Below are 23,212 nucleotides of genomic sequence, written 5' to 3'. Positions count from 1 at the left end.
TGCCTAGACACTAGAGGATCGTAAGCGCCAGCAAAGGGCAAATAGGGAGCAAGATAGGGGCCAACATAAGAGGGCAAGATTTGTAGGGTATTTTGATGATTTTAGAGGCACTGTCAGGCCCCAGTCTTCGAGGAGTTCGGCCCCACCTGTAGCTAGTGCTCCTCCACAGTTTCAAAGGCCTCGATATGATCAATTTACCTATTCTGGTCTAGGTCAGAGTTTGCGGGCATCAGGCTCGCAATATCACTGGGATACTAGTCAGACGAGACCCCTAACACCACATTGTGATCAGTGCAGCAAGGCCCATTTTGGACTGTGCCATCGAGGTTCTGATGTGTGCTATTCTTGCGGACAGCCTGACCATATGATACGGGATTGTCCTAACAGAGGAGGTAGTGGTATGGCTTAGCCGACTGGATCTGTGTCTGGTTCTTCCTCATCAGTTTGACCTCCATCACGGGGTTTTCAGCAGTCGACGGGTCGTGGTAGAGGTATAGGTGTAGTGGCAAGTTCGAGTGGTGCTCAAAATCAAACCTATGCTCTAGTAGGTCGATAGGATCTCAAGTCATCTTCAAATGTTGTTACAGGTATATTGTCTGTATTTTCTTACGATGTGTATGCGCTAATTGATCCACGATCTATATTATCATATGTTACACCATTTGTGGCTAATAAGTTTGGCATTGAACCTGAACTAATAAGTAAACCACTTGTGGTATCTACTCCGATATGAGATTCTATGATTGCTAGAAGGGTACATAGAGGTTGTACTGTGATGATTTGTAGTCGTCAAACCTCGGCAAATTTATTTGAGTTAGAAATGGTTGATTTTGATGTGATAATGGGAATGGACTGGTTATCCTCATGCTATGGAAATGTTGACTGTCATATGAAGATGGTTAGGTTTCAGTTTCCTGGTGAACCCGTCATTGAATGGAAGGGGAATACTACTACGCCAAAAGGTAGGTTTATTTCCTATCTTAAGGCAAGGAAGATGATATCAAAAGGTTACATTTATCATCTCATTCGCGTTAGGGATATGGAGACGAAGCCGCCTACTATAAAATCAATCCTTGTGGTCAATGAATTTCCAGATGTTTTCCCAGATGAACTCCCAAGCCTTCCTCCTCAAAGGGAGATTGAGTTTAGCATTGATATGTTTCCTGACACTCAACCCATATCTATTCCTCCATACAGGATGGCCCCGATAGAGTTGCAAGAGTTGAAGGCGCAGTTGAAGACTTGCTGGATAAGGGCTTCATTAGGCCTAGCACTTCACCTTGGGGTACCCCAGTTTTGTTTGTGCGGAAGAAAGATAGGCCGTTAAGGATGTGTATCGATTATCGACTGTTGAATAAGTTTACTGTAAAGAACAAGTATCCACTTCCAAGGATTAACGACATTTTTTACCAACTCCAGGGTTCCAAGTATTTCTCCAAGAATGACTTACGTTCAGGATATCATTAGGTGAGGGTTAAGGAGAAAGATATTCCAAAGACTGCCTTCCGGACAAGATATGGGCACTTTGAGTTCTTGGTGATGTCGTTCGGGCTAACAAATGCCCCAGAAGCTTTTATGGATCTTATGAATACTGTATTCAAGCCCTTTCTTGATGTGCTCATAATTGTATACATTGATGACATTCTGGTGTATTTTCATTACGAGGCAGAACATACAGTCCACTTATGGATAGTATTACAGACGCTTCAGGATCGTAAGTTATATGCTAAGCTCTCTAAATATGAATTCTGGTTGACTTAGTAGCATTCCTTGGCCATGTGGTATCTGAAGAGGGTATTAGTGTTGACACTCAGAAGATTGATGCAGTGAAGAATTGCCCAAAACCTACAACACCATCAGAAGTCCGCAGCTTCCTAGGGCTAGTAGGATATTATAGGCAGTTTGTAGAAGGTTTTTCCTCTATATCAACGCCATTGGCTAAGTTAACACAGAAAGCTACCAAGTTCTAGTGGTCTAACGCTTGTAAACGTAGTTTTCAGGAGCTAAAGAATCGATTGACGTCCGCGCCACTGCTTACTCTCCGTGAAGGAACAGAAGGTTATGTGGTATATTTTGATGCCTCAGGTATAGATTTGGGGTGCGTATTGATTCAGCGTGGGAAGGTGATTGCTTATGCATCAAGACAATTGAAGAAGCATGAAAAGAATTATCCAACCCATGATTTGGAATTGGCTGTAGTAATATATTCTTTGAAGATATGGCGTCACTACTTATACGGCGTACATGTTGACATCTACACAGATCACAAGCGTTTACAATACATCTTCAAGCAGAAGGAGTTGAATTTGAGGCAGCGTAGGTGGCTTGAATTACTGAAAGACTACAACGTCGATATTCATCCCAATAAAGCCTATATTGTGGCAGACGCTCTCAACCGTAAGTCAATGGGAAGTTTAGTACATATTGAGGCAGGTAGATGGGGGTTGACTAAAGAGCTTCATCAGCTAGCCAATATGAGAATCAGATTGTTAGACTCTGATGACGGAGGTGTTACTGTACAGAATACAGCAGAATCATCTTTAGTAGTCGAGGTAAAAGCATGTCAATATGAAGATCCTACCTTAGTAAGATAGAAAGAGGGCATTCAGTAGTGTATGATTACAGCTTTCGAGATGAGAGAAGATGGGGCACTGAGATACCAGGGCCGATTATGTGTACCTAATGTGGTAGGATTGCAAGAGAAGATTATGATTGAGATTCATCAATCTTGATATTCCATCCATCTCGGCTCGACAAAGATGTATTATAATGTTACAGAGTATTATTGGTAGGATAACATGAAGAAGTCTATTGCAGAATTTGTAGCCCAATGTCCTAATTTTCAACAAGTAAAGTTCGAACATCAGAAACTCGATGGATTGCTTCAGAATATAGAGATTCCGACCTGGAAATGGTAGGTGATTAATATGGACTTCATTATTGGATTACCTCGCTCTTATCATAAGTTTGACTCCATCTGGGTGATAGTTGATCAACTTACAAAATGTGCCCATTTTCTGCTAGTTAAGACAACTTACACGACTGAAAATTATGCAAAGTTGTATATCAAGGAGATTGTTGGGATCTATGGTGTGCCGGTATCTATTATATCATATCGAGAAGCTCAATTTAAGGCTAAATTTTGTAGCACATAAGTGAATCTCAGCACTGCGTTCCATCCGCAGACTGACGGACAGGTTGAACGTACCATTCAGACACTTGAAGATATGCTATGAGCATGTGTTCTAGATTTCAAGGGGAATTGGTATGACCATCTACCACTCATAGAATTTGCTTACAATAATAGCTACCATTCCAGTACTTAAATGGCTCCGTACGAAGCATTGTATGGGAGAATATGTAGATCACCAATCGGATGGTTTGAAGTCGGGGAAACAGAATTATATGGGCCAGATTTAATTCACTAAGCCATTGAGAAGGTGAAAGTGATACAAGAACGGCTGAGGATGGCGCAAAACAAGCAAAAGTCTTATTCTGATGTACGATGTCGTGATCAGGAGTTTGAGGTTGGTGATTGAGTTTTCCTGAGGATCTCGCCAATGAAGGGTGTTATGCATTTTAGGAATAAGGGTAAGCTGAGTCTGTGGTATATTGGTCCATATAAAATTCTTCGACTAATTGGACAGGTTGCTTATGAGTTAGAATTGCCATCCAAATTGGAATTTGTCCATCCGGTATTCCATGTATCTATGTTGAGGAAATGTATTGGAGACCCTTCTCAAGTCATCCCTATCAAAGATGTACAAGTTACAAAGGATCTATCATATGAAGAAATGCCAGTGGCTATATTAGATCGACAAGTCCGCAAGCTGAGAACAAAAGATGTAGCTTCCATCAAAGTATTGTGGAGGAACAAGAATATGGAAGAAATGACATGGGAAGCAGAAGAGGAGATGAAGTCTAAATACCCTTACCTGTTCCAAAAGGAAGATATATAACGAGGATGCCAGGGGAATGGAGGACACACTAGAAGGTGAAAAAGCTCTATGAGGTAAGCAATAGCTTGTCAATAATTTTCTTTAATACAAAATGGTGATATGTAGATAATGTACATATCCCTAATGCTTTGTGTAGCCTTGTGAGGCAATATGTTGGGTTTAATTGCTTGCAAGTTTGCCTAGTGTCCATTTTATAAGGGAAACTCGGTCGGAAATTTTCGTTGGAATCCACGATGATTTAGACTCCCCATAAACCCTTACATTCGAGGATGAATGTTCCTAAGGGGGAAAGGGTGTTACAACCCATATTCATATACGTTAGTTCATGCCGTAAGTTAGTAGACGTAAATCCAATAAGATATTATCTTTGAGATGATAAGAAGTTAATCATATTGGTCTTAAATGATATGAGGGTGTATAAGGGTGGTTATCAAGTATTAGAAGTTAAACGAATCAAGGATGTTGTAACCTGTATTTTCGGGTAAACCTAGAGGTACTTAATATACTCAAGAGGTTGTATTTTAAGATATTTGAATCATATAATATCCATATCATAAGTCTTGAAGTCAAACGAGTTATGAAATAAAAGTCGACAAAAGTTGTCGCAACTTACGCTCATATTTTTACTTAAACTTTAGGTCAAATGTTACTAAGATTTTATCCTAATCTACTTTGAATTATGGGTTTATCTACCCACCAAACTGAATATCTATGAGTCTAGTTTCCAACTCATTTAACCACTCACTGATACGATATCGGAGTAAAGAGATATTCGCATTTTCACAAGATTATGCCAAGCACCTCTCTATGAGCCCCACATAGTCAGTTTAAGAGATATGGATATATATAATATGCCTAGAACCCGTTTTAAGTCATTCATTTTAAGTATATTCAGACCTTAGAATACTAGAAACACCCTTTCAATGTTCTCTCAAGATTCAAGATCCAAACAATGGGCAAACAACACAAATCAAGTGTTGGGAATCCCGTGGCACTAGTAAGTTTCTTGTTCTTCTTGTTGTTACTCATTTTTGTGTTGTTCCAGCTCATGTGGAAGGTTTTTTTAAGGGTTTTATGTTCTGTAAATACTCCCTCAAGTTTTTAGTATCAACTATAGGTGATTTCAAGCCTTCTAAAGTGATTCTAGTACCAAAAAAACCCTAACTGATTGCTAGTTTCGCTTCCTTGTTGTTGTGGAAGCATTGGAGGGAAATTTCGTGGACAATTAAGGTCAAATTGGAGCTGTTATTTATGTTTAAAGGTGAGTAACCTCTTACTATACATGTATTTAAGATTATCCAAGTTGCAGCTAAGTTATTGAAGCTAGAACTTGTGAAATATATATCGAAAGGCTTGGTAGTAATGTTGTTGGTTGGTGGACTGTTTTAGGAGGCTCAATATGATTAATATTGATGTTGTTTGATCTGTTTGGTGATTGTTTTGACTTGTGGTAATTCATATAAATAGGGGAGGTGCTGTCCGTTTTATCGTAAAATAGGTTGTGGTCGGTACATAATAGTTACGACGCTTAAACATTAACGATAGTGCCATTTCTCTTATTGTAGACTAAGGAGTTGTGACATTTGCATAGCTTGAGGTTGGGAAGTATATACAAGGTATGTGAGGCTATCCCTTTCCTTCTTTTGCACGACTCTAATTGTACATGATGTAATGAACGTGCTTCTAAGGATACTCTACTCTTAGAAGCTAGCAGTACTTACAATGTTTCCCTTCTTATGGAGCGGTTGATATTAATGTTGCTTCTCTTATTCTTATATTATCAATGTTGTTGGTACTTCCTGATTATTATAAGATTCATGATGAAGAGTTAGTCCTAATAACGTGTACAGAGGATACCGAACTTATATCATTCCGAAAGGTTTAGAATATTATTCCAATGAATCCAGCATGCATTATATATATGTATCTATTTTACTCTACTGAGCCACGCTATAGACGGCTGGGTACGGCACCTATTATGCAACCACTGATCAATAGGGTTTTACCGAGCTCCACATGGCCGTATACGATTCTACCCTGCCTTTTGATGATGGGGTACATTTTTACCGAGTCCTCTTTAAGGCCGGGTACGATATGATGATGATGATGCCCACAGAGGCGTGTGTTTTAAAAGAATATGTATATATATATATATGTCTGTATCATTTATTTCATGTCAGTAGCCCTCAGAGGTACCCAGATGTTATAGGTTGTATATTCTTTATCCTTATTCACATTACTGTTCATACTTATGCTTTCCTGCCTTACAGACTCAGTAACTTTATACGTACTGACATCCTTTTTATTTGTGGATGCTTCATGTCGTGCTGCAGGTCCTGATAGATGAGTAGACGTAGCTTCCCCACCATAGTAGGATGCCCAGTTCAATGGTTATTGACGAGATCCCTTCTCCATACTTGTCGTGGTCTTATGAATGTTTGTTATAGACATTATAGGTATGTTGGGGCCCTGTTCCGGCTATGTTGCTGCACTTATGTTCCTTTAGAGGCTCATAGATAGGTGTCGACTCATGTATAGTTTGGTATGCCTTGTCGGCTAATTTTTGTTGTATAGTCTTTCATGGTAGCGTGTTAGCTCGTACCTTATATATAGTTTCTTGACTGTCTGGTTATTCCATGTTAAGTATGTTCATGCCAGTATCTTTCATTATTGGTTGTTCGTGATCCATATCTACCAGTTATATTGGTCTCGTCGGCCCTTAAAGATAATAAGGAAGGCTAGATAAAATGTACGTTGGTGCTCGGCAAGTATGGCCTGGGTGCTAGTCATGACCCTCCAGTTTGGGTCGTGACATTTTTTCTCTTATCTTCTCAAAAGCCTGCGCTTCTACCCATTTTGAGAAGTAGATAGTCATAAGCAAAATAATCTAGCTTTACCTGGCGCCATTGGCAGGGGCCGACGATGTCCATCCCCCATTTCATGAATGGCTACGGAGATAGGACCGAATGGAGTTGTTCGCCGGGTTGATGGATCATCGGTGCAAATTTGGCATTTATCACACTTTCGAACGAACTCCTTAGTATCCTTTTCCATGGTATCCCAATAGTACCCCGTTCTAATCACCTTGCGAACCAGAGAGTCTGCACCATAATGGTTCCCTCAAGTACCCTCGTGGATTTCTCGTACTATGTAATCGATATCCCCGAGTCCCAAGCACACTGCCAGTGGTCCATCGAAGGTTCTTTTGTACAACATTCCATTTTCATCGAGTGAGAATTGAGCTGCTTTGGTTCGAAGTGTTCTTGACTCTTTTGGGTCCGTGGGGAGCTTCCCATGCTTCAAGTAGTCAATGTACTTATTCCTCCAATCCCATGTCAAACTTGTTGAATTGATCTCTGCATGGACTTCTTCGCCCACCGACCTCGATAGTTGAACGACAGTCCCCAGGACGATATCCTCTTCTTCGTTCGATGATCCTAAGTTTGCAAGTGCATAGGCCTCGTTATTCTATTCTCCAGGTACATGGTCCAGTGTCTATTCCTTGAAGCAATGCAACGTCATTTGAAGTTTGTCTAAGTACCTTTGCATTCGATCGTCTCGAACCTCGAACTTCCGTTTACATGATTTACTACCAAAATAAAATCACACTTTGCCTCGATGACCTCTGCTCGGAGGCCCTTGGCTAGTTCAAGACCTACAATCATGGCCTCATACTTGACCTCATTATTAGTCAATTTAGAAGTTTTGATAGATTTCCTAATAACACTGCCCGTAGGCAGTTTCAAAATGATGTCGAGCCTGGACCCTTTCACATTCAAGGCACCGTTTGTGAAAAGGGTCCATACCCCTGATGACGTACCCGTTTTTAGCAAGAGCTCCTTTTCTACTTCGAGTACAAGGGCAGGCACGAAATCAGCCACGAAGTCTACCAAAATTTCAGACTTGATTGCCATTCAAGGCTGATATTCGATATCATACCCTCCAAGTTCGATGGCCCATTTGGCCAATCTGCCCGATAATTCGGGCTTATGAAAGACATTCTGGAGGGGGTATTTAGTCCGTACACATATAGGATGACATTAAAAATATGGTTTTAACTTCCTAGATGCACTTATTAATGCAAGAGCTAACTTTTCTAAATGTGGGTACCTGGTTTCAGCATCTTCCAGGGTCCGGCTCATATAATAGAAAGGAAATTACATACCTTGCTCTTCTCGAAACAACATGCCACTTACCACTACCTCGGACACGGATAGATATAAGTAGAGTGTTTCATCCTTCTTTGGAGTATGGAGCAGGGGTAGGCTCGAGAGATACCTCTTTAATTCTTCCAAGGCTTGTTGGCACTTCAGAGTCCATGCGAAGTTGTTCTTCTTTTTGAGTAAGGAAAAGAAGTGATGGCTCTGATCTGAAGACCTCGAGATAAATCGGCCCAGGACAGCTATCCTCCTAGTCACCCGTTGTACGGATTTTCACATTGTTCACCACGGTGATCTCCTCGATGGCTTTAATTTTATCGGGGTTGATCTCTATCCCTCTGTTAGATACTATGAAGCCCAAGAACTTTCCCGAGCCGACTCCAAAGGTGCATTTCTTGGGGTTAAGTTCATGTTATACTTTCTTAGGATGTCAAATGTTACCTGCAAATGCGTCAAATGGTCCTCTGCCCGCAGGGACTTAACTAGCATGTTATCAATATAAACTTCCATGGACTTGCCTATTTGATGTTCGAACATCTTATTAACTAGGCGTTGATATGTGGCCCCTGCATTCTTTAGCCTGAAGGGCATTACATTATAGTAACATGTACCATACTTCGTGATGAACAAAGTCTTTTCTTGGTCTTCTGGGTTCATTTGAATCTGATTGTACCCGGAGTAGGCATCGAGAAAGGTAAGGATCTCGTGGCCAGCCGTAGCATCGATCAATCGATCGATGTTAGGCAGTGGAAATGAATCTTTAGGACATGCTTTGTTCAAGTCCTTGTGGTCTACACACATTCTAAGTTTATTTCCCTTTTTAGGGACTACCACTACATTAGCTAGCCATTCGGGATATTTTACTTCCCTAATGGATCCTATTTTAAGAAGTTTGGATACTTCTTCTTTGATAAATGCATGTTTTACCTCAGAATGAGGTCTCCTATTTTGCTTCACCGGTTTAAATCTGGGATCAACACTTAGTCGATGGGTAGTTATCTCCGGTGGGATTCCTGTCATATCTAAGTGGGACCAGGCAAAACAATCAATGTTATTTATTAGAAATTAAATAAGTTTTTTCCTGAGTTCAGGGGTTAACCCCGTCCCCAGGTATACCTTTCATTCTGGAAGATGTTTGATCAATATGGCCTGCTCGAGTTCCTCGACCGTGGACTTCGTCGCATCCAATTCTTCGAGAGCAATGAAGGCTCGGGGGGTGAGAAAATCTTCTTCTTCATCCTCAGCAACCTGTTCGTCGGACATCTGTCACTCAGGCTCAACCAAGGGCATGGGCTATGATTTCTATTTGGCCAACTATTCGTCCTTCAACTTTTCTGATATGGATGGTGCCGATACCGATGCCAATTCGTGCACTGCAAACATTTTCTTAGCAGCATGTTGCTCTCCATATACTATTTTCATGCCATCCTTTGTTGGGAACTTCATCATCTGATGGGGGGTTGATGGCACCGCCCTCATACTCTGGATCCACGGTCTTCTGAGCAAAGCATTATACCTCATGTCACATTCGATGACATGAAATTTGGTGTCTTGTATGGTCCTAGCCACGTTGACTGGGAGGATGATTTCTCCCTTCGTTGTTTCGCTTGCCATGTTAAAGCCATTCAAAAATCGAGATGCTGGTATGATTTGGTCGAACAGCCCGAGCTGCTCCATGAACCTTGACCTGATTATATTTGTCGAACTACCTGGATCCATGAAAACACGTTTAACTTGAACTTTATTTAAAAGGATAGAAATTACGAGCATCGTTGTAAGGTTGAGATAAAGCCTCGATGTCTTCCTCGTTGAATGTGAGGGTGTCCTTGGGCATGTAATCTCGAGTCCGTTTCTTGCTTGTGATAGATACCTTGGTACGTTTGAATACAGGTCCCTGTGGGACGTTGATTCCGTCGATGATCATGTGAATGATATGTTGAGGTTCTTCAGGTTCATTCTTTCTGCCTGCATCTCTTTCCCTGAAGTGATTCTTAGCCCGATCACTTAGGAATTCTCGAAGGTGGCCCTCATTGAATAACCTAGCAATTTCCTCCCTTAGTTGCCTGCAATCCTCTATTTTATGACTATGCGTGCCATGATACTTGCACATCATGTCCGGGTTCCTTTGGGAGGGATCAGTTTGTATTGGCATGGGCCACTTAGCATCTTTGATTCTCCTAATAGCTGAGATGATCCCTAATGCATCTATGCTGAAGTTGTATTCTGATAATAGGGGGACCTTGGGGGGGCCCGCGTCCTTATCGAGCCCGCTCTTGCTCATGAGCCTCATGAACCTTATCCTCAGTTACTTCTTCGATCGCTCCGAGAGGTGTTGTGACTCGGGCCGTTGTTCCTTCGATCATATGGTTGATACCGTTCTTTGTTGAATCTGGATCCCCTGTCTGCATTTCCTGACTCCCTTGCTAGTAACCTGCTTGGATAAACTGAGCCCGAGGGGGCTCCCAATTGGTCATCCTCGATCTTAATTTTTGATTGGAACCTGTTATGCATATCCTCCCAAGTCACAGCAAGATACTCGACCAAGTTTTGCTTCAACTTCTTCGAAGATATCAAACTTTGTTCATTTAGCCCCTAAGTGAAGGCTTGTACGGCCCAGTCATTGAAGACTGGTGGTAATTCCATTTGTTCCGATTGAAAACGGGGTACAAATTCTCTCAGCATCTCGTTCTCCCTTTGCTTTATTTTGAACATGTAGGACTTTCTTGTTGTAACTTTTATGGCACCGGCATGTGCCTTCATAGAATCTGCCAACATGGCAAACGAATCGATAGAGTTCAGGGGTAGGTTATGGTACCAATCATGGAACCTTTAGACAGATTTTTCCCAAAATTTTTTAGCAAAACTGATTCAATCTCATCATCTTCCAAATCGTTCCCTTTTATGCCACATGTGTATGTAGTAATGTGTTCGGATCATTGGTTCCATTGTATTTCGGGATATCTGGCATCCAAAATTTCTTTGGGATGGGCTTTGGAGACGCACTCTGGGGGAATGGCTTTTGCATGAACTTCTTCGAGTCCAGTCCTTTTAAAAAAGAAGAGGTGCTCCCAGTATCTGGTCGACCCTTGAGTTGTATGTTTCCACCTTTTTGTCATTTTCTTCAATATTCTTTTCTCCGGTATATATCCTTTTGGTGATCTCCTCGAGCATTTTCATAATAGCAAGGTCAGTTCCCAAGCCATTTTCTTCGGGCCTCGTTGGTTCTGCATGGCGAGTGTTCATTGGTTCGGCTGTGTTAGGAGTTATGTTATGACTCTGAAGGTGAGCAATGGCAATTTTCTGAGCTTGCAGCATCTCGAATATCACTTGGAGGCTGACTCCTCCTTCTTCCATCCCTCGTGTTTCTTGGCCTCCTGCTCGGGCTTCCCTATGTGCGTTCCTTGCGGGGTTTGTGCCTGTGTCCATGTTTAGAGCGTTGTAAGAACTGATATCAACTAGCTCCATGTTTGGCACTCCTTCAGGGTTTATGGGTGGTACACCAACGCTATACCGCTATTTTCTCCAAGACCTTCGTCCTCATGAATGGGTGCATTCTATGTGCTAGACATGATTAGGCCTGAAATCAAAGAATCTTTGACAAGAAAAAGTATGAAGAATAATGTGTGTTATCAGAAAACTAGCACTAAAATAATCACTATTATCTTTAGCCCCACGGTGGTCACCAAACTATTTACCTCGAAAAATGGGGGTAACAATTAAATGTAATTTGTGGTTTTAAAGATATGTGATTTATTCTAATACTAGTGAATATACAAAAAATATTAGGTCTAAGTAAGAAGAATTAATGAACCAAACCAGTGTTGTTATGACAATGAGGACCTCGAGCTCGACTCTCTTAGTGTCCTCGAGGTCAGCTGAGAGCAATGGAGTATGAACAATAAAGTAAAAGTAATAAAGCTGAAGAACACTTGGTAAGCACCTTAAACAAGAAAAACAAAGTAGAATATTCTATTGCAGTGAATAATGTGAGATGATCCTTACAAAATGATTGGGGTCTCCTTTATATAGGAGGAGAAAACCCCAATATAGTACATCCCTAATTGAGGTAGGAATTCTATTGGTACATGTGTATAACAACCTAGTACGGACTTGTACTATTTCGTACAGATCTTATCCTATGATTTATGCCCTCACCCACGTGTCCTTGAGAAATTCTTGTTCTTTCTTGAGTGTCTTCAAGATTGCACTGCCCTTGATGTGGGTCCTTCCCGGCCTTCGATCTTCTTCCTCGAGGTGTATATTCTTTGGTCGGGTTTGACCCCTACCTCAAGTCACCCAGACTCGAACTCGTAGCTTAATTTAAGACTTCGAAATCTGGCTCCTTGATTTTGACCATATACACTCTATTTACATTTATATAATTTTTTGTCTTTCTTTTTCCTCCTCGCAGTCGCCATTGAATAAACAGATAAAAGTATGATGGCTCGTGATAGAAACTAAGGGTCCACCAAACAGTATAGAGAACCAGGTTCTCTATCAATTCCTATAGTAAATAGCAGTAAATAAAGAACACACAATATTTACATAAAAAACTCTCAGCTCACGGGATTAAAAACCACGACCTACCCTAGTTGGATTTTCACTTAACTAACTGAGAAAACATCAGATTACAACTTATTGTAATCTAGAAATTAAGGTTAATCCCTCACCTCTTACAATAACTCTATTACAAAGTTGCACATTTGACTAACTCTATTCAACAACCAAAAGCAATAATAGTTTAAATAATGTCCTACTAAATGCTTCTAAAAAGATGTGTGGTAATTACAAATAAATAATATAAGAAAAAGACATAATAATACTAAAGGACAAAAGACATATTCAGTGCTGGGATCTGGTCCTTTGTTTTGTAGTTGCTTTGTTGTTTAATACACCTGAGGGAAACAAAGGCGAATGCACACTTGAGAGAAGGTATGTATTGTAAATATAAGTGTTAGGTCAAATTCTTGTAACATGTTGTATATATATGGGAGATCATGGAAGTAGTTACGAGGGCATTTCTGATCTCGAGCAAATTACAATTGGGATGCTATAATGTTACAAGAATAGTGTAGCAGCTTTAACAACTGTAGAGTTGACTTGCGCGACGACCTGGGGAACTGATCTTATATGATCTATGTGCAGCTCCCTTGTCTATTTTCTTTGAGAATAAATCCAAACAACAGGTATGTTTTAACGAGAACAAGGGACCTTCTTGTATTCGGTTTCTATTTGGTTCTTTCATGAAGTTTTACAAATTATCAAAACCACACTCGCATAATTTATAAATTTTCACATTTTTAATGATGACAAACTTAGAATTGATATTCCCTTTTAAGAACTAGATGTCCACATGCTCCCCCTACGAATCAGACAACCTTCCCCCTAAGACCCTAGGAACCAGTTCCCCTCCCTCCCCCTACCCCTTCAATTTTCTTCCCCATTCTAGCATCATTAAAAGAATTAGACAGGCATATGCAAAAACAAGTTCAGCAACATTAACTCATGCCACTTATATGCACACAACGTGACTAAAAATAGAACGCAAGAGTATAATATTGCATAAAATAGGCAAACATGCTCATTAGTTATAATGGAGAAAGAAAACATAAGAGTAGAAGTACCATAATCACACAAATATCACAATTCAAAAGGTTAAAGTACCACAGTCAATAATTAGAGTAAAAAAAAAAGACAAAATTAGGAGAAGACTAGGAAAAGGTGCAAAAACGGGGGACACTAGATGGGGGTAAGGAAGGATTAGGGAGCAAGAGCCTTGATGAGACTGTCCAATTGAGCATTTGCAGCCCTTTGATCATTAATCAGCTGCTCCTTTAGGTTCTCCACTTGTTTCCTCAACTCAGCATTTTCAGCCTTCAAACGGGAAACCTCTTCACCATGAGCACTGCTGGAACCAGGTTCTTTGCTGGTCTGAATAAGCTTAGACTCCAGAATGGCATTTTGGGCTTTTAGATGCTTAATTTCTTCAATAGCAGCCTCCTGAGCATCAATCAACTGAGAGACAGTGGAGTTGCTTCCTACTCCTCCCTTATTCACCATACACTCACACTCTTCCAAAGTGTTCATAGTGAACATTTTATTTCTTGTCCCCACGGATGCTTTTCCCAAAGGAAACTCAAAGTGTTCAAAGACTTTGGTGAGGAGAAACCCATAGGAGAGACCGTGATTACCATCCTTGAAATATGCCACCTTCAGCATATGTTTAATCATAGTCCAAGATAGACTAATGGAAGAGTAAGAGTCCAGTGCTTCCAGAAAGACCAGGTCTGCAATGGAGGTGATAGACTCCTCTCAGCCTTGGGCAGCAGCACCTTGTTCACCAACTCAAATAGTCAGCTGGTATTTTGGCTGAAGGGCCTTCTTGTGTACTTTTTCCCCATTTGAACTACTTGCTTCTTTATGATCAGCTTTTTAAAGTCAGGGAAACTAGTTCCCTTCACATTCTTCCGCCCAATAGTAGGAACATCAAGAATCTCACCAAGAGCTACTCCATCCATGACAATGTCCTTCGCATTCACCTTCAAAAAAAGTGTATCCCCATTCACCACAAACATGTTAGCATAGAAGCTTCTCACATCATCTTCATAAACTTTGAAATTTTTGATTTCAAAGAGATGGGTCCACTTCTAGAATTCCCTAATTTTTACCAGTTTTCTCATGCCTGGTTGTTGAAGGATCTCATAATCAAAGGCTCGACCCCACAAAACCTTTTGCTTCTTCAAATTAGCCCTTCTTTCGAACTCTAATAATTCTACCATTGGCCTTTTGGAGGAACCGGGTTCCTCACCGGTACTCTGCCTCTTTCTTTGAGTCTTCTTCTTCTCAACTTTTTCTTTATCCACTTCTCCTTCCTCCACTACATCATCATCCTTGTCACTCATCGGTTCTCTGTTAGAAGTTACCTTCTTCTATTTAGCAACAATGGTTTTCCTTGAGTTTTTCCTTATAAGAAGAGCGGGTTACTTAATAGGCTCCTCATCATCCACCTCTAATATATCAGCAGGAGGCACATCCTCCTCATCAATCAACCAACTTTTCACAAGCATCATTCTTTTCTTCTTTTCCTTATTTACTTTCAAAGCACTATCAAGTGCAGCCTTTTTCTTATGTCTAGTGGTGGAGCGTTTGGGGACAGAATCCTTTATGGATTTCCCCCACCCTTAGCAGGTATGAAATTTATTATAGGCAGATTATCAATGTCATCTTCATTGTCACCAAACTCAGCTTCAGATGCAGACTTCATTTTTGGGTAAACAATCTCCAACAAAACATTAACAGGGTGGTCAAAAGGGGTAGTGTAAGCACTATCTAGGGGCTGTCTTGTAGAACCAAGAGTTTCATCCCAAATAGGAGCAGAGAACTCCTTATGGGCACAAGGACCAGGTACCTCTATAGGTTCCCATATTGTACTGACAGGTACTTGTTCCCCCTTACCCTATTCTCCCCTCTGATTCAGTGGTTCCCCAACCAACTTTTGCACCGCAACATGCTCTTTTTCAAGAGAAGTAAAGCCTATTTTAAGTGCATCACTCCCATCTTTTACACCCTCAATACCAAAATTTTTTGTATCAGTAGAAGAAGACAGAATATTACCCAATGTGGACGAGATACCCAGAACAATTCCCTTAACACTTGAAGCCTCAAAAATTCTAGATTCATGGACACACCAGGAACTGACTTCTCACGGAACCCCACTTCCTAAATACGCTGACTCGATACCTAAACACCTTCATCCCCTTCCATAATTTCGTTTTTGGTTTGAAGGAACTGAGAAGTAGAGGTAGTTCATTCTGAGTCGACTTTCTTTATAGTAGCAAAAGGACATAGAAAAAAAACTTTTTGGGAGTTTGACTCTTACGACTATGATGGGGACTAGAACTAGATGGTGTGGGAGAAGGTACTGTGGGTTTAGGTTGGGTTGAAATCAGGGATTTCGTGGGTGAGGTTGTTTGCAATGTCATTTGTTACTTGTTCGTCCTGAATTTGTCGTGCGTGTCTACCTGTAATGATATAGAATTGAGATAGAAGTTGCCAGAAAATACTTTTCAGCATTGTGCCTTTCAATCCATTCATAGCCAATCATCGAGGGACCAAGTTCTCAGTTCAGCTTGATCAACCCCAACTCTAGATGATTTCTTTCAAAATGTTCTCTACTCGGTGCTTTGGTGAAGATATCTGCTATCTAGTCCTCCATTTTGAAGAACTTCATATAGATAAGTCATTTTTCAATATTGACCCTCAAGAAGTGATATCGCACATCAATGTGCTTTGTCCTCTTATTTTGAGCTGGGTTCTTAGCCATGTTGAGAGCACTTGTATTATCATACAAGAATGGTACACAATCTTTAAACACACCAAAATCTTCTAGTTGTTGCTTGATCCATAGCAGTTGGGCACAACAAGAAGCAGCAACCATATATTCAGCTTCTGTAGTAGAAAGAGCCACAGAGTTTTATTTTTTTGTACCCCATGAGATCAAGCATAACCCCAGAAAATGTGTCATTCTAAATGTACTTTCTCTATCCAGCATAATCAGCATTAGCATATCCAACTAAGTCAAAATTATCTCTTGAGGGATATAAGAGGACCAGGTCTTGCGTTCCCTTGAGATACCTCAGGATTCTCTTGGCATCTTTCAAATGAGATTCCTTTGGAGTTGATTGAAATCTAGAACACAAGAAAACACTAAACAAATTGTCAGGCCTGACGGACGTTAGGTACAAAAGAGATTTGATGATATCCTATACATAGTTTTATTGATATGAGAACCAGGTTCGTCCATGTCTAGGCGAGTTGCAGTAGCAATGGGATTATCAATAGTCTTTGAGCTTTCCATCTCAAATCTTTTCAATAGCTCCTTGATGTACTTCTGTTAACTTATTATAATACCATTTGAGGTTTGTTTTACTTGTAAACCAAGGAAGAAGTTTAGTTCCCCCATCATGCTCATCTCAAATTCACTTCCCATGAGCTTCATAAACTCCTCACAAATGGAATCATTTGTTGCACAAAAAATGATATCATCAACATAGACTTGCATAATCAACAGATTGCTCCCTCATTTCTTCAGGAACAAAGTGTTGTCAATTTTACCTCTAGTGAAGCTATTCTCAAAAAGGAACTTAGATCTCTCATACCATGCACGAGGGGCATGCTTCAATCCATATACAGCTTTGTTAGGATTGAAGATATGTTTCAGATGTTCATGGCACTCAAACCCATGTGGTTGCTTGACAAAAACTTCCTCCTTTAAATATCAATTCAAAAATGCACTTTTAACATCCATTTGGAAATATTTAAATTCCATATAAGATGCAAAAGCTATGAGAATTCTGATGGCTTCCATTCGAGCAACCAGAGCAAAGGTCTCATCATAGTCAATCCATTCTTCTTGAATGTAACCCTGGACCACCATCCTAGCTTTGTTTCATATTGTATTCCCAAACTCATCAAGTTTGTTTCTGAATATCCACCTGGTTCCAATCACTGTTCTGTCTGATTGGCTGGGGAACTAGATGCCACACTTTATTTCTCTCGAACTGATGAAGCTCTTCTTGCATAGAAACATTCCAGTCAGCATCTTTTAATGCTTCCTTGATGATTTTAGGTTCAATTTAAGACAAGAAATCTGAGAAGGCAAACATATTTCTTGCCTTAGATATAGTTTGAATATTAGAGTCCAAGGGAGTGATCACATTTTGAAGAGGATGAGAAATCTTGTTCTTCCAGTTAGACACTTGAACTTCAGAATATGAGGGGCTAATTTCCTCCGGATTTGACCCATCATTGGCATCTATAGAAGTATGAGTTCCCCTTCGTTGTCCAGCATCAGGAGTACCTAATATAGCATCATCAACCTTACGCTCAGGTTCAGTTGCACTGATAGAGGAACCGGGTTTCTCTGTTTCGGCTGGAGATTTTGCTACATTTTCTTCAATAATCTCCTTAACTTGGCTCATCAGATCAGTCTTCCCGTTTTTCATATTTATAGCCTCTTCAGAAACCTTTGAGAAATTTCCATCTCGATCCTTCTCATGTGAGTCCTTCCCACTTGAGTGGTGAGATTCATCAAAGATCACATTCACACTTGCCTCTACATATTGAGTCCTTTTATTGTAGACTTTTTATGCCTTTCTTTGAGAAGAGTAACCAAGAAAAATTCCCTCATCACTTTTTGCATCAAATTTTCCGAATGCTTCCTTACCGTTGTTGAGAACAAAAAATTTGCATCCAAACGCCCTTAGGTAAGTCCGCTTTGGTTTTCTCCTATTACGCAGCTTATAAGGAGTCTTGTCAAGTAGGGACCTGATCATGCACGTATTAATCAAATAACATGCAGTATTAACTGCTTCAGCCCAAAAATTATTTTGACACACCACTGTCAATCAACATTTTTCTTTCCATATCCTACAGAGTCCTATTTTTTCTCTCCACGACATCATTTTGCTGAGGTGTTCTAAGAGTAGAAAAATTATGACTTATACCATTTTCATCACAAAATTTATCAAATTTTACATTGTCAAACTCAGTGTTAGGATCAGATCTAATACTCACAACATTGTAACCCATCATCACTTGAATTTGTTTCACAAATGCAACAAATACAGAAAAGGTTTCATCATTGTTCCTCAGAAATAAAGTCCATATAAATCTAGAATAGTTATCAAAAATCACAAAGATGTACTTCTTTCCTCCTCTACTAGGTATCCTCATAGGTCCACAAAGATCCATATGAAGACGACACAGTGGTCTTGAGGTTCTCACTTCCTTCTTTGGTTTAAATGAGGATCAGACTTGTTTCCCTTTTACACACGCATCACACACCTTGTGATCCTTGAACTTTGACTTTAGCAGCCCACTGACCAGGTCCTTCTTGATCAGCTTGTTCAACGAGGAGAAACTTGCATGCCCTAGTCGTTTGTGCCATAGCTCAGCATCATCATTAATAGCATTAAGGCATATAAGATCACCATTATTCAGCGAGTTAAAGTCTGCAACATAGATTTTCTTGAACCTCTTTGCAAACAAGACCACTTTGCCAGTTATGAGATTTGTAACAGTACAAGATTTTGACAAGAACTCCACTTTGTTTCCTTTGTCACAGACTTGAGAAACACTCAACAAGCTATATTTCAAGTCAGTCACATAATACATATTTTCAAATGAGTGGGAGAGTATTTTGCCAATCTTTCCAACACCAAAAATATATTCATTCTTGCCATTTCCAAAGGACACACTCCCACTGATTAGATTTAGGAACACAAACTAGTTTGGGTCACTTATAATTATAGAATGGGTGAACCAAAATACTTTTTGTCTATGCAGGCATCATTTGTTTCTTATTCTAAGAACTAGGTTCCTTAGCAGTAGGTTTCTCTTAAAAAACTTTGTTTTTCTACTGAGATTGAAATTTAGCTCTACAAGAGTCCTCGTAATGACCAGCTTGACCATAATGAGTGCAAAGCTAATTATCAGTCACAATAACATACTTGTTATGAGGATTGTATGAGGCTTTGGCCGTATTACTTTTATACATAGACGTGATTTCAGTAGAGGATCAGGTCCATGTAAGAGACTTACCTAAATCATTTTTAACCCTCTATAAGTCCTCCTAAAGTTGTCTATTCTTTTCAAGCTCAGCAGTGAGACCTATTTTGACCTCCTTGAGCTCACTGTCTAGCTTAAGTTGAGCCTCACTAGCCACTTCTTTTCCCTTAGGGTGTACATCCATTTTTCCATTATTTGTTCACAAGGTATTTTCTCTCGTACTTTCTTCCACTTGTTTCTTCATATCTACAACTACAACCATCAAGTCATCTCTCTCTTGTTCTACCTCTCCATTTTTTTCAGTTAAGACATTTTTCTCATTAATAGGACTGGATAAGCATCTATCAAAACATTTGCTAAGGACATCAATTTCTTTTGAGAATAATTTTTCATGTTTTTTTGAACATTAAGAAAATTTATCTCTTCTTCCTCGTTGTCCTCATCATCATTAGATTTGGCCATAAGTGCAAAGATAGAGTCATACTCTGTAGATCCACTTTCAATATCCATCATGGAGGTGTCTCTTTGGTCATCTTCACATTCAGATTCACTAGAGGAATCTCCCCAGGCAGCCAGAGCTAGCTTCACATTGTTGTCAGCAACATCTCTTCTCTTGAACCTTCTGTCGGGGACCGGGTTCCTCTTGTCCATCTTGTCAGCATTGCATTTGTAATGGTCCTTCTTTTGAAGAAGACATTCTTTGATAACGTGTCCTGGTTTTCCACACTTATGATAGCAGTCACTTCCTTTGGTGTTTCTGATAGAGTTTTCTCTCTTGGGAAGTCCTTCATTTCTTCAAATCATCTTTTGGAATCTTTGAGTGAGATAGGCCATGTGTGTCTTATCACCACTTGAGTCACTATTGTCGGCCTTGAGAACCAAGTTCTTCTCATTTTTGGGCTCTCTTCTTTCAAGATCTTTCATCTTCTTCATCTCATAAGTTTTGAGATTTTTGATGAGTTCATCAATGGTTAGCTTCTACAAATCCTTGGCTTCAGTGATAACATTTACTTTACTTCCCTAGGAACATGGTAGAACATTGAGTATTTTTCTAACCAGCTCTTTTCTTGGGATGACTTCTCCAAGAGAGTGAAGCTCATTGATGATAGAGGTGAAATGTGTATGCAGGTCATGAATAAACTCATCTTCCCTTATCTTGAAAAGCTCATACTCGGTAGTAAGCATATCGATTTTGTACTACTTAACTTGAGTAGTTCCCTCATGGGCACTTTGGAAAGCTTCCCATATCTCCTTAGCATACTGACATGCAGAGATGCGATTGTATTCGTCTAGTCTAATGTCACAAACAAGAATCTTCTTTGCCTTGAAGTTCTTCTCGATGGCCTTTCTATCAACATCGCCGTACTCCTTTCTTGTCTTTGGGACTGTAGTTATTCCCTCATCAATAGTTTTCGTGGGAACAAAAGGACCATCATAGATTACATCCCACAGTTGTGAGTCCTCAGCCATGATGAAGTCATGCTTTCTTGTTTTCCACAAACCATAGTATCGGCCATTGAATTTTGGTGGTCTGTAGGTTGATTGTCCTTCATCGAAGTTTGGTGGAGTAGCCATGAAGATCCCTTCTAGGTGTTAACCTTTTAGAAAGAAACTGCTCTAATACTAATTGATAGAAACTAAAGGTCCACCAAACAGAATAGAGAACCAAGTTCTCTATCAATTCCCACAGTAAACAGCAGTAAATAAAGAACACACAATATTTACGTGAAAAACACTCAGCTCAAGGGATTAAAAATCACGACCTACCCTAGTAGGATTTCAATTTCACTAACTGAGCAAACTTCATATTACAACCTATTGCAATCTAGGAATTAAACTCTTAATCTCTTACCTCTTACAATGACTCTATTGTAAGCCCTTGGTAATAACTGTATTACAAAGTTGCACAATTGACTAACTCTAGTCAATAACCAAAAGCTAATGATTTAAATGATGTCCTACTAAATGCTTCTAAAAAGCTGTGTAGGAATTGCAAATAAATAACATAAAACAAAGACACAACAATACTAAAGGACACAAGATATATTCAATGTTAGGATCTGATCCTTTATTTTGTAGCTGTTTTGTTGTTCAATGCACCTGGGGAAACAGACTCGTATAACTTCTCAGCTCGTCATTAAAAAAATAACAATTGGAAGTACAAATTTGATCAATTATTGATGTGGTGATTGGGTTTCTGGACCCTAACAATCAAGATTTTTCCAAAACAAAAAGATCAACCCAAACAAATAAATTAGAAGTATGCATGATTAATTAGTTTTGATGGCCATTGACTACCTTGATCGGCCAATTGAATTGTTGAATTATAATATTAATTACTCTAGTATTGTATTAACCTGGTAATACGTGTCAAAATACAATTGGATGTTTTGGTCATTAAAATATTATTTTGTAAGACAACAAGTGTCCTACCTATTGAAGAATAAATGTTTGTCTTTCATTACTCTCTAGGACCACATTTGATCTGGCTGTAATGTTGTGCAAGGTTCATGACTTCATTAGATGATAAACAGAAACAGTACTACTACTACATTTATTTGTGCAACAGGCTATAAAAAAGTACTACTACTATTTATTTGTGCAACAGAAAGGGTTCGTGGAAACTGGAAAGCAACAAAGCACAAACATTACCGACAACTGAGACAAGGTAAGGACAAAACTTCCACTTGGTACTTTGTTTAATATCACATAAAGAAGCTAATTAGGATAATACACTTTATTATTTATATCTATTTATCTATTTGTATCTATCTATCTATGTTATTATAAAAGCACAAATATCATAACACTAAATGTTAAGCGACAAAATATTCTTTAAATATTGACCGACTTTTATACCCTTCAAAAACTAAATTATTCACTCAAAATATAGATCATCTTTGGATAAATTTGTAATATCAAGACTTTGCCTAATAACTGAGTTTGATTCAACTACACTCTTGACCATTTAGTTTGGGTTCATTCAAATTCTGTCCTAACTCAAAGTTTGAATTTATTAAGACTTCTATCACAAAAAAGCATCAGTCATAGTCTCTTACATTAACTATATATTCATTGTGGACAAGGCAGACCCACAAATTCACGGGGCAACACTCAACAAGGTACTCTCCTATCTCCGTAAAGCCATTCGTAAGTTATTACACTTTTTCCTAATTATGCCTTACAAGAGTTATGCGCCTGACATTTTGCATCTAAATTTACTCCAAATATGTATTTTTTTATGAACTAATTTAGTGATTAGACAAATGTTTTGATGGTAATTTGGTTTCTAATTAAGGAGTGGTAATAGTGTTCTGATATCTTTGTGGAAATTATAAGTTCTACTAAGTTTAAAGAGAAAAGGTGGGCGTAGAATCAAATATTTTGATTTCTTAGTTACAATGAAAATCGGATGCACATTTTTGTTTAATGTACTGAGTTATTCCTTTTGGACAAGGTCAAGCATAAAGCTGGAGAAGACAAGTTTGGATAGTACTTCGGACAGTCAATACTATACTCTAATTT

The 23,212-nt window shown here is 39.3% G+C and overlaps 4 protein-coding genes across 4 annotated transcripts; 1 reads left to right on the top strand and 3 right to left on the bottom strand.

Moving 5' to 3' along the window:
* Positions 1-820: 820 nt before the first annotated feature.
* LOC138872121 (uncharacterized) lies at positions 821-1,970 on the top strand. The gene is made up of 2 exons (XM_070150164.1): positions 821-1,298; positions 1,765-1,970. The coding sequence occupies exons 1-2, from the start codon at positions 821-823 to the stop codon at positions 1,968-1,970; spliced, it is 684 nt and encodes a 227-aa protein (XP_070006265.1).
* A 7,463-nt stretch (positions 1,971-9,433) lies between these two features.
* LOC138872118 (uncharacterized) lies at positions 9,434-10,232 on the bottom strand. The gene is made up of 2 exons (XM_070150163.1): positions 9,884-10,232; positions 9,434-9,828 (listed from the first exon to the last, which is right to left on the bottom strand). Exons 1-2 carry the CDS (start codon positions 10,230-10,232, stop codon positions 9,434-9,436), a joined length of 744 nt encoding a protein of 247 aa, XP_070006264.1.
* Positions 10,233-17,589: 7,357 nt separating this feature from the next.
* LOC138872116 (uncharacterized) lies at positions 17,590-18,871 on the bottom strand. Its single transcript, XM_070150160.1, has 4 exons — positions 18,552-18,871; positions 18,345-18,445; positions 17,794-18,233; positions 17,590-17,733 (listed from the first exon to the last, which is right to left on the bottom strand). Exons 1-4 carry the CDS (start codon positions 18,869-18,871, stop codon positions 17,590-17,592), a joined length of 1,005 nt encoding a protein of 334 aa, XP_070006261.1.
* A 2,013-nt stretch (positions 18,872-20,884) lies between these two features.
* Positions 20,885-21,262, bottom strand: LOC104234841 (uncharacterized). Its single transcript, XM_009788477.1, has one exon. It carries the CDS (start codon positions 21,260-21,262, stop codon positions 20,885-20,887), a length of 378 nt encoding a protein of 125 aa, XP_009786779.1.
* Between the last annotated feature and the right edge of the window lie 1,950 nt (positions 21,263-23,212).

Source organism: Nicotiana sylvestris, chromosome 1, assembly GCF_000393655.2.
Source record: "Nicotiana sylvestris chromosome 1, ASM39365v2, whole genome shotgun sequence".
In the NCBI taxonomy this organism is placed as follows: Eukaryota; Viridiplantae; Streptophyta; class Magnoliopsida; order Solanales; family Solanaceae; genus Nicotiana; species Nicotiana sylvestris.
The sequence above is the reverse complement of the archived record's forward strand: the minus strand, read 5'-3'. Positions and strand labels throughout refer to the sequence as shown.

Excerpts from the sequence above, each read along its gene's own strand:
- LOC104234841 (XM_009788477.1), bottom strand. The coding sequence starts at position 21,262 with ATGGCTACTCCACCAAACTTCGATGAAGGACAATCAACCTACAGACCA.
- LOC138872116 (XM_070150160.1), bottom strand. The coding sequence starts at position 18,871 with ATGGATCTTTGTGGACCTATGAGGATACCTAGTAGAGGAGGAAAGAAG. Across the intron at positions 18,446-18,551 it reads GAGAGAAAAAATAGGACTCT|GTCCCTACTTGACAAGACTC; the intron begins GTAGGATATGGA and ends GTGCATGATCAG. Across the intron at positions 18,234-18,344 it reads ATTTTTTGTTCTCAACAACG|AGGCAAGTGTGAATGTGATC; the intron begins GTAAGGAAGCAT and ends CTCAATATGTAG.
- LOC138872118 (XM_070150163.1), bottom strand. The coding sequence starts at position 10,232 with ATGATGTGCAAGTATCATGGCACGCATAGTCATAAAATAGAGGATTGC. Across the intron at positions 9,829-9,883 it reads TCAACCTTACAACGATGCTC|GTAGTTCGACAAATATAATC; the intron begins GTAATTTCTATC and ends TCATGGATCCAG.
- LOC138872121 (XM_070150164.1), top strand. The coding sequence starts at position 821 with ATGGTTGATTTTGATGTGATAATGGGAATGGACTGGTTATCCTCATGC. Across the intron at positions 1,299-1,764 it reads CCTTGGGGTACCCCAGTTTT|CATTCCTTGGCCATGTGGTA; the intron begins GTTTGTGCGGAA and ends TTGACTTAGTAG.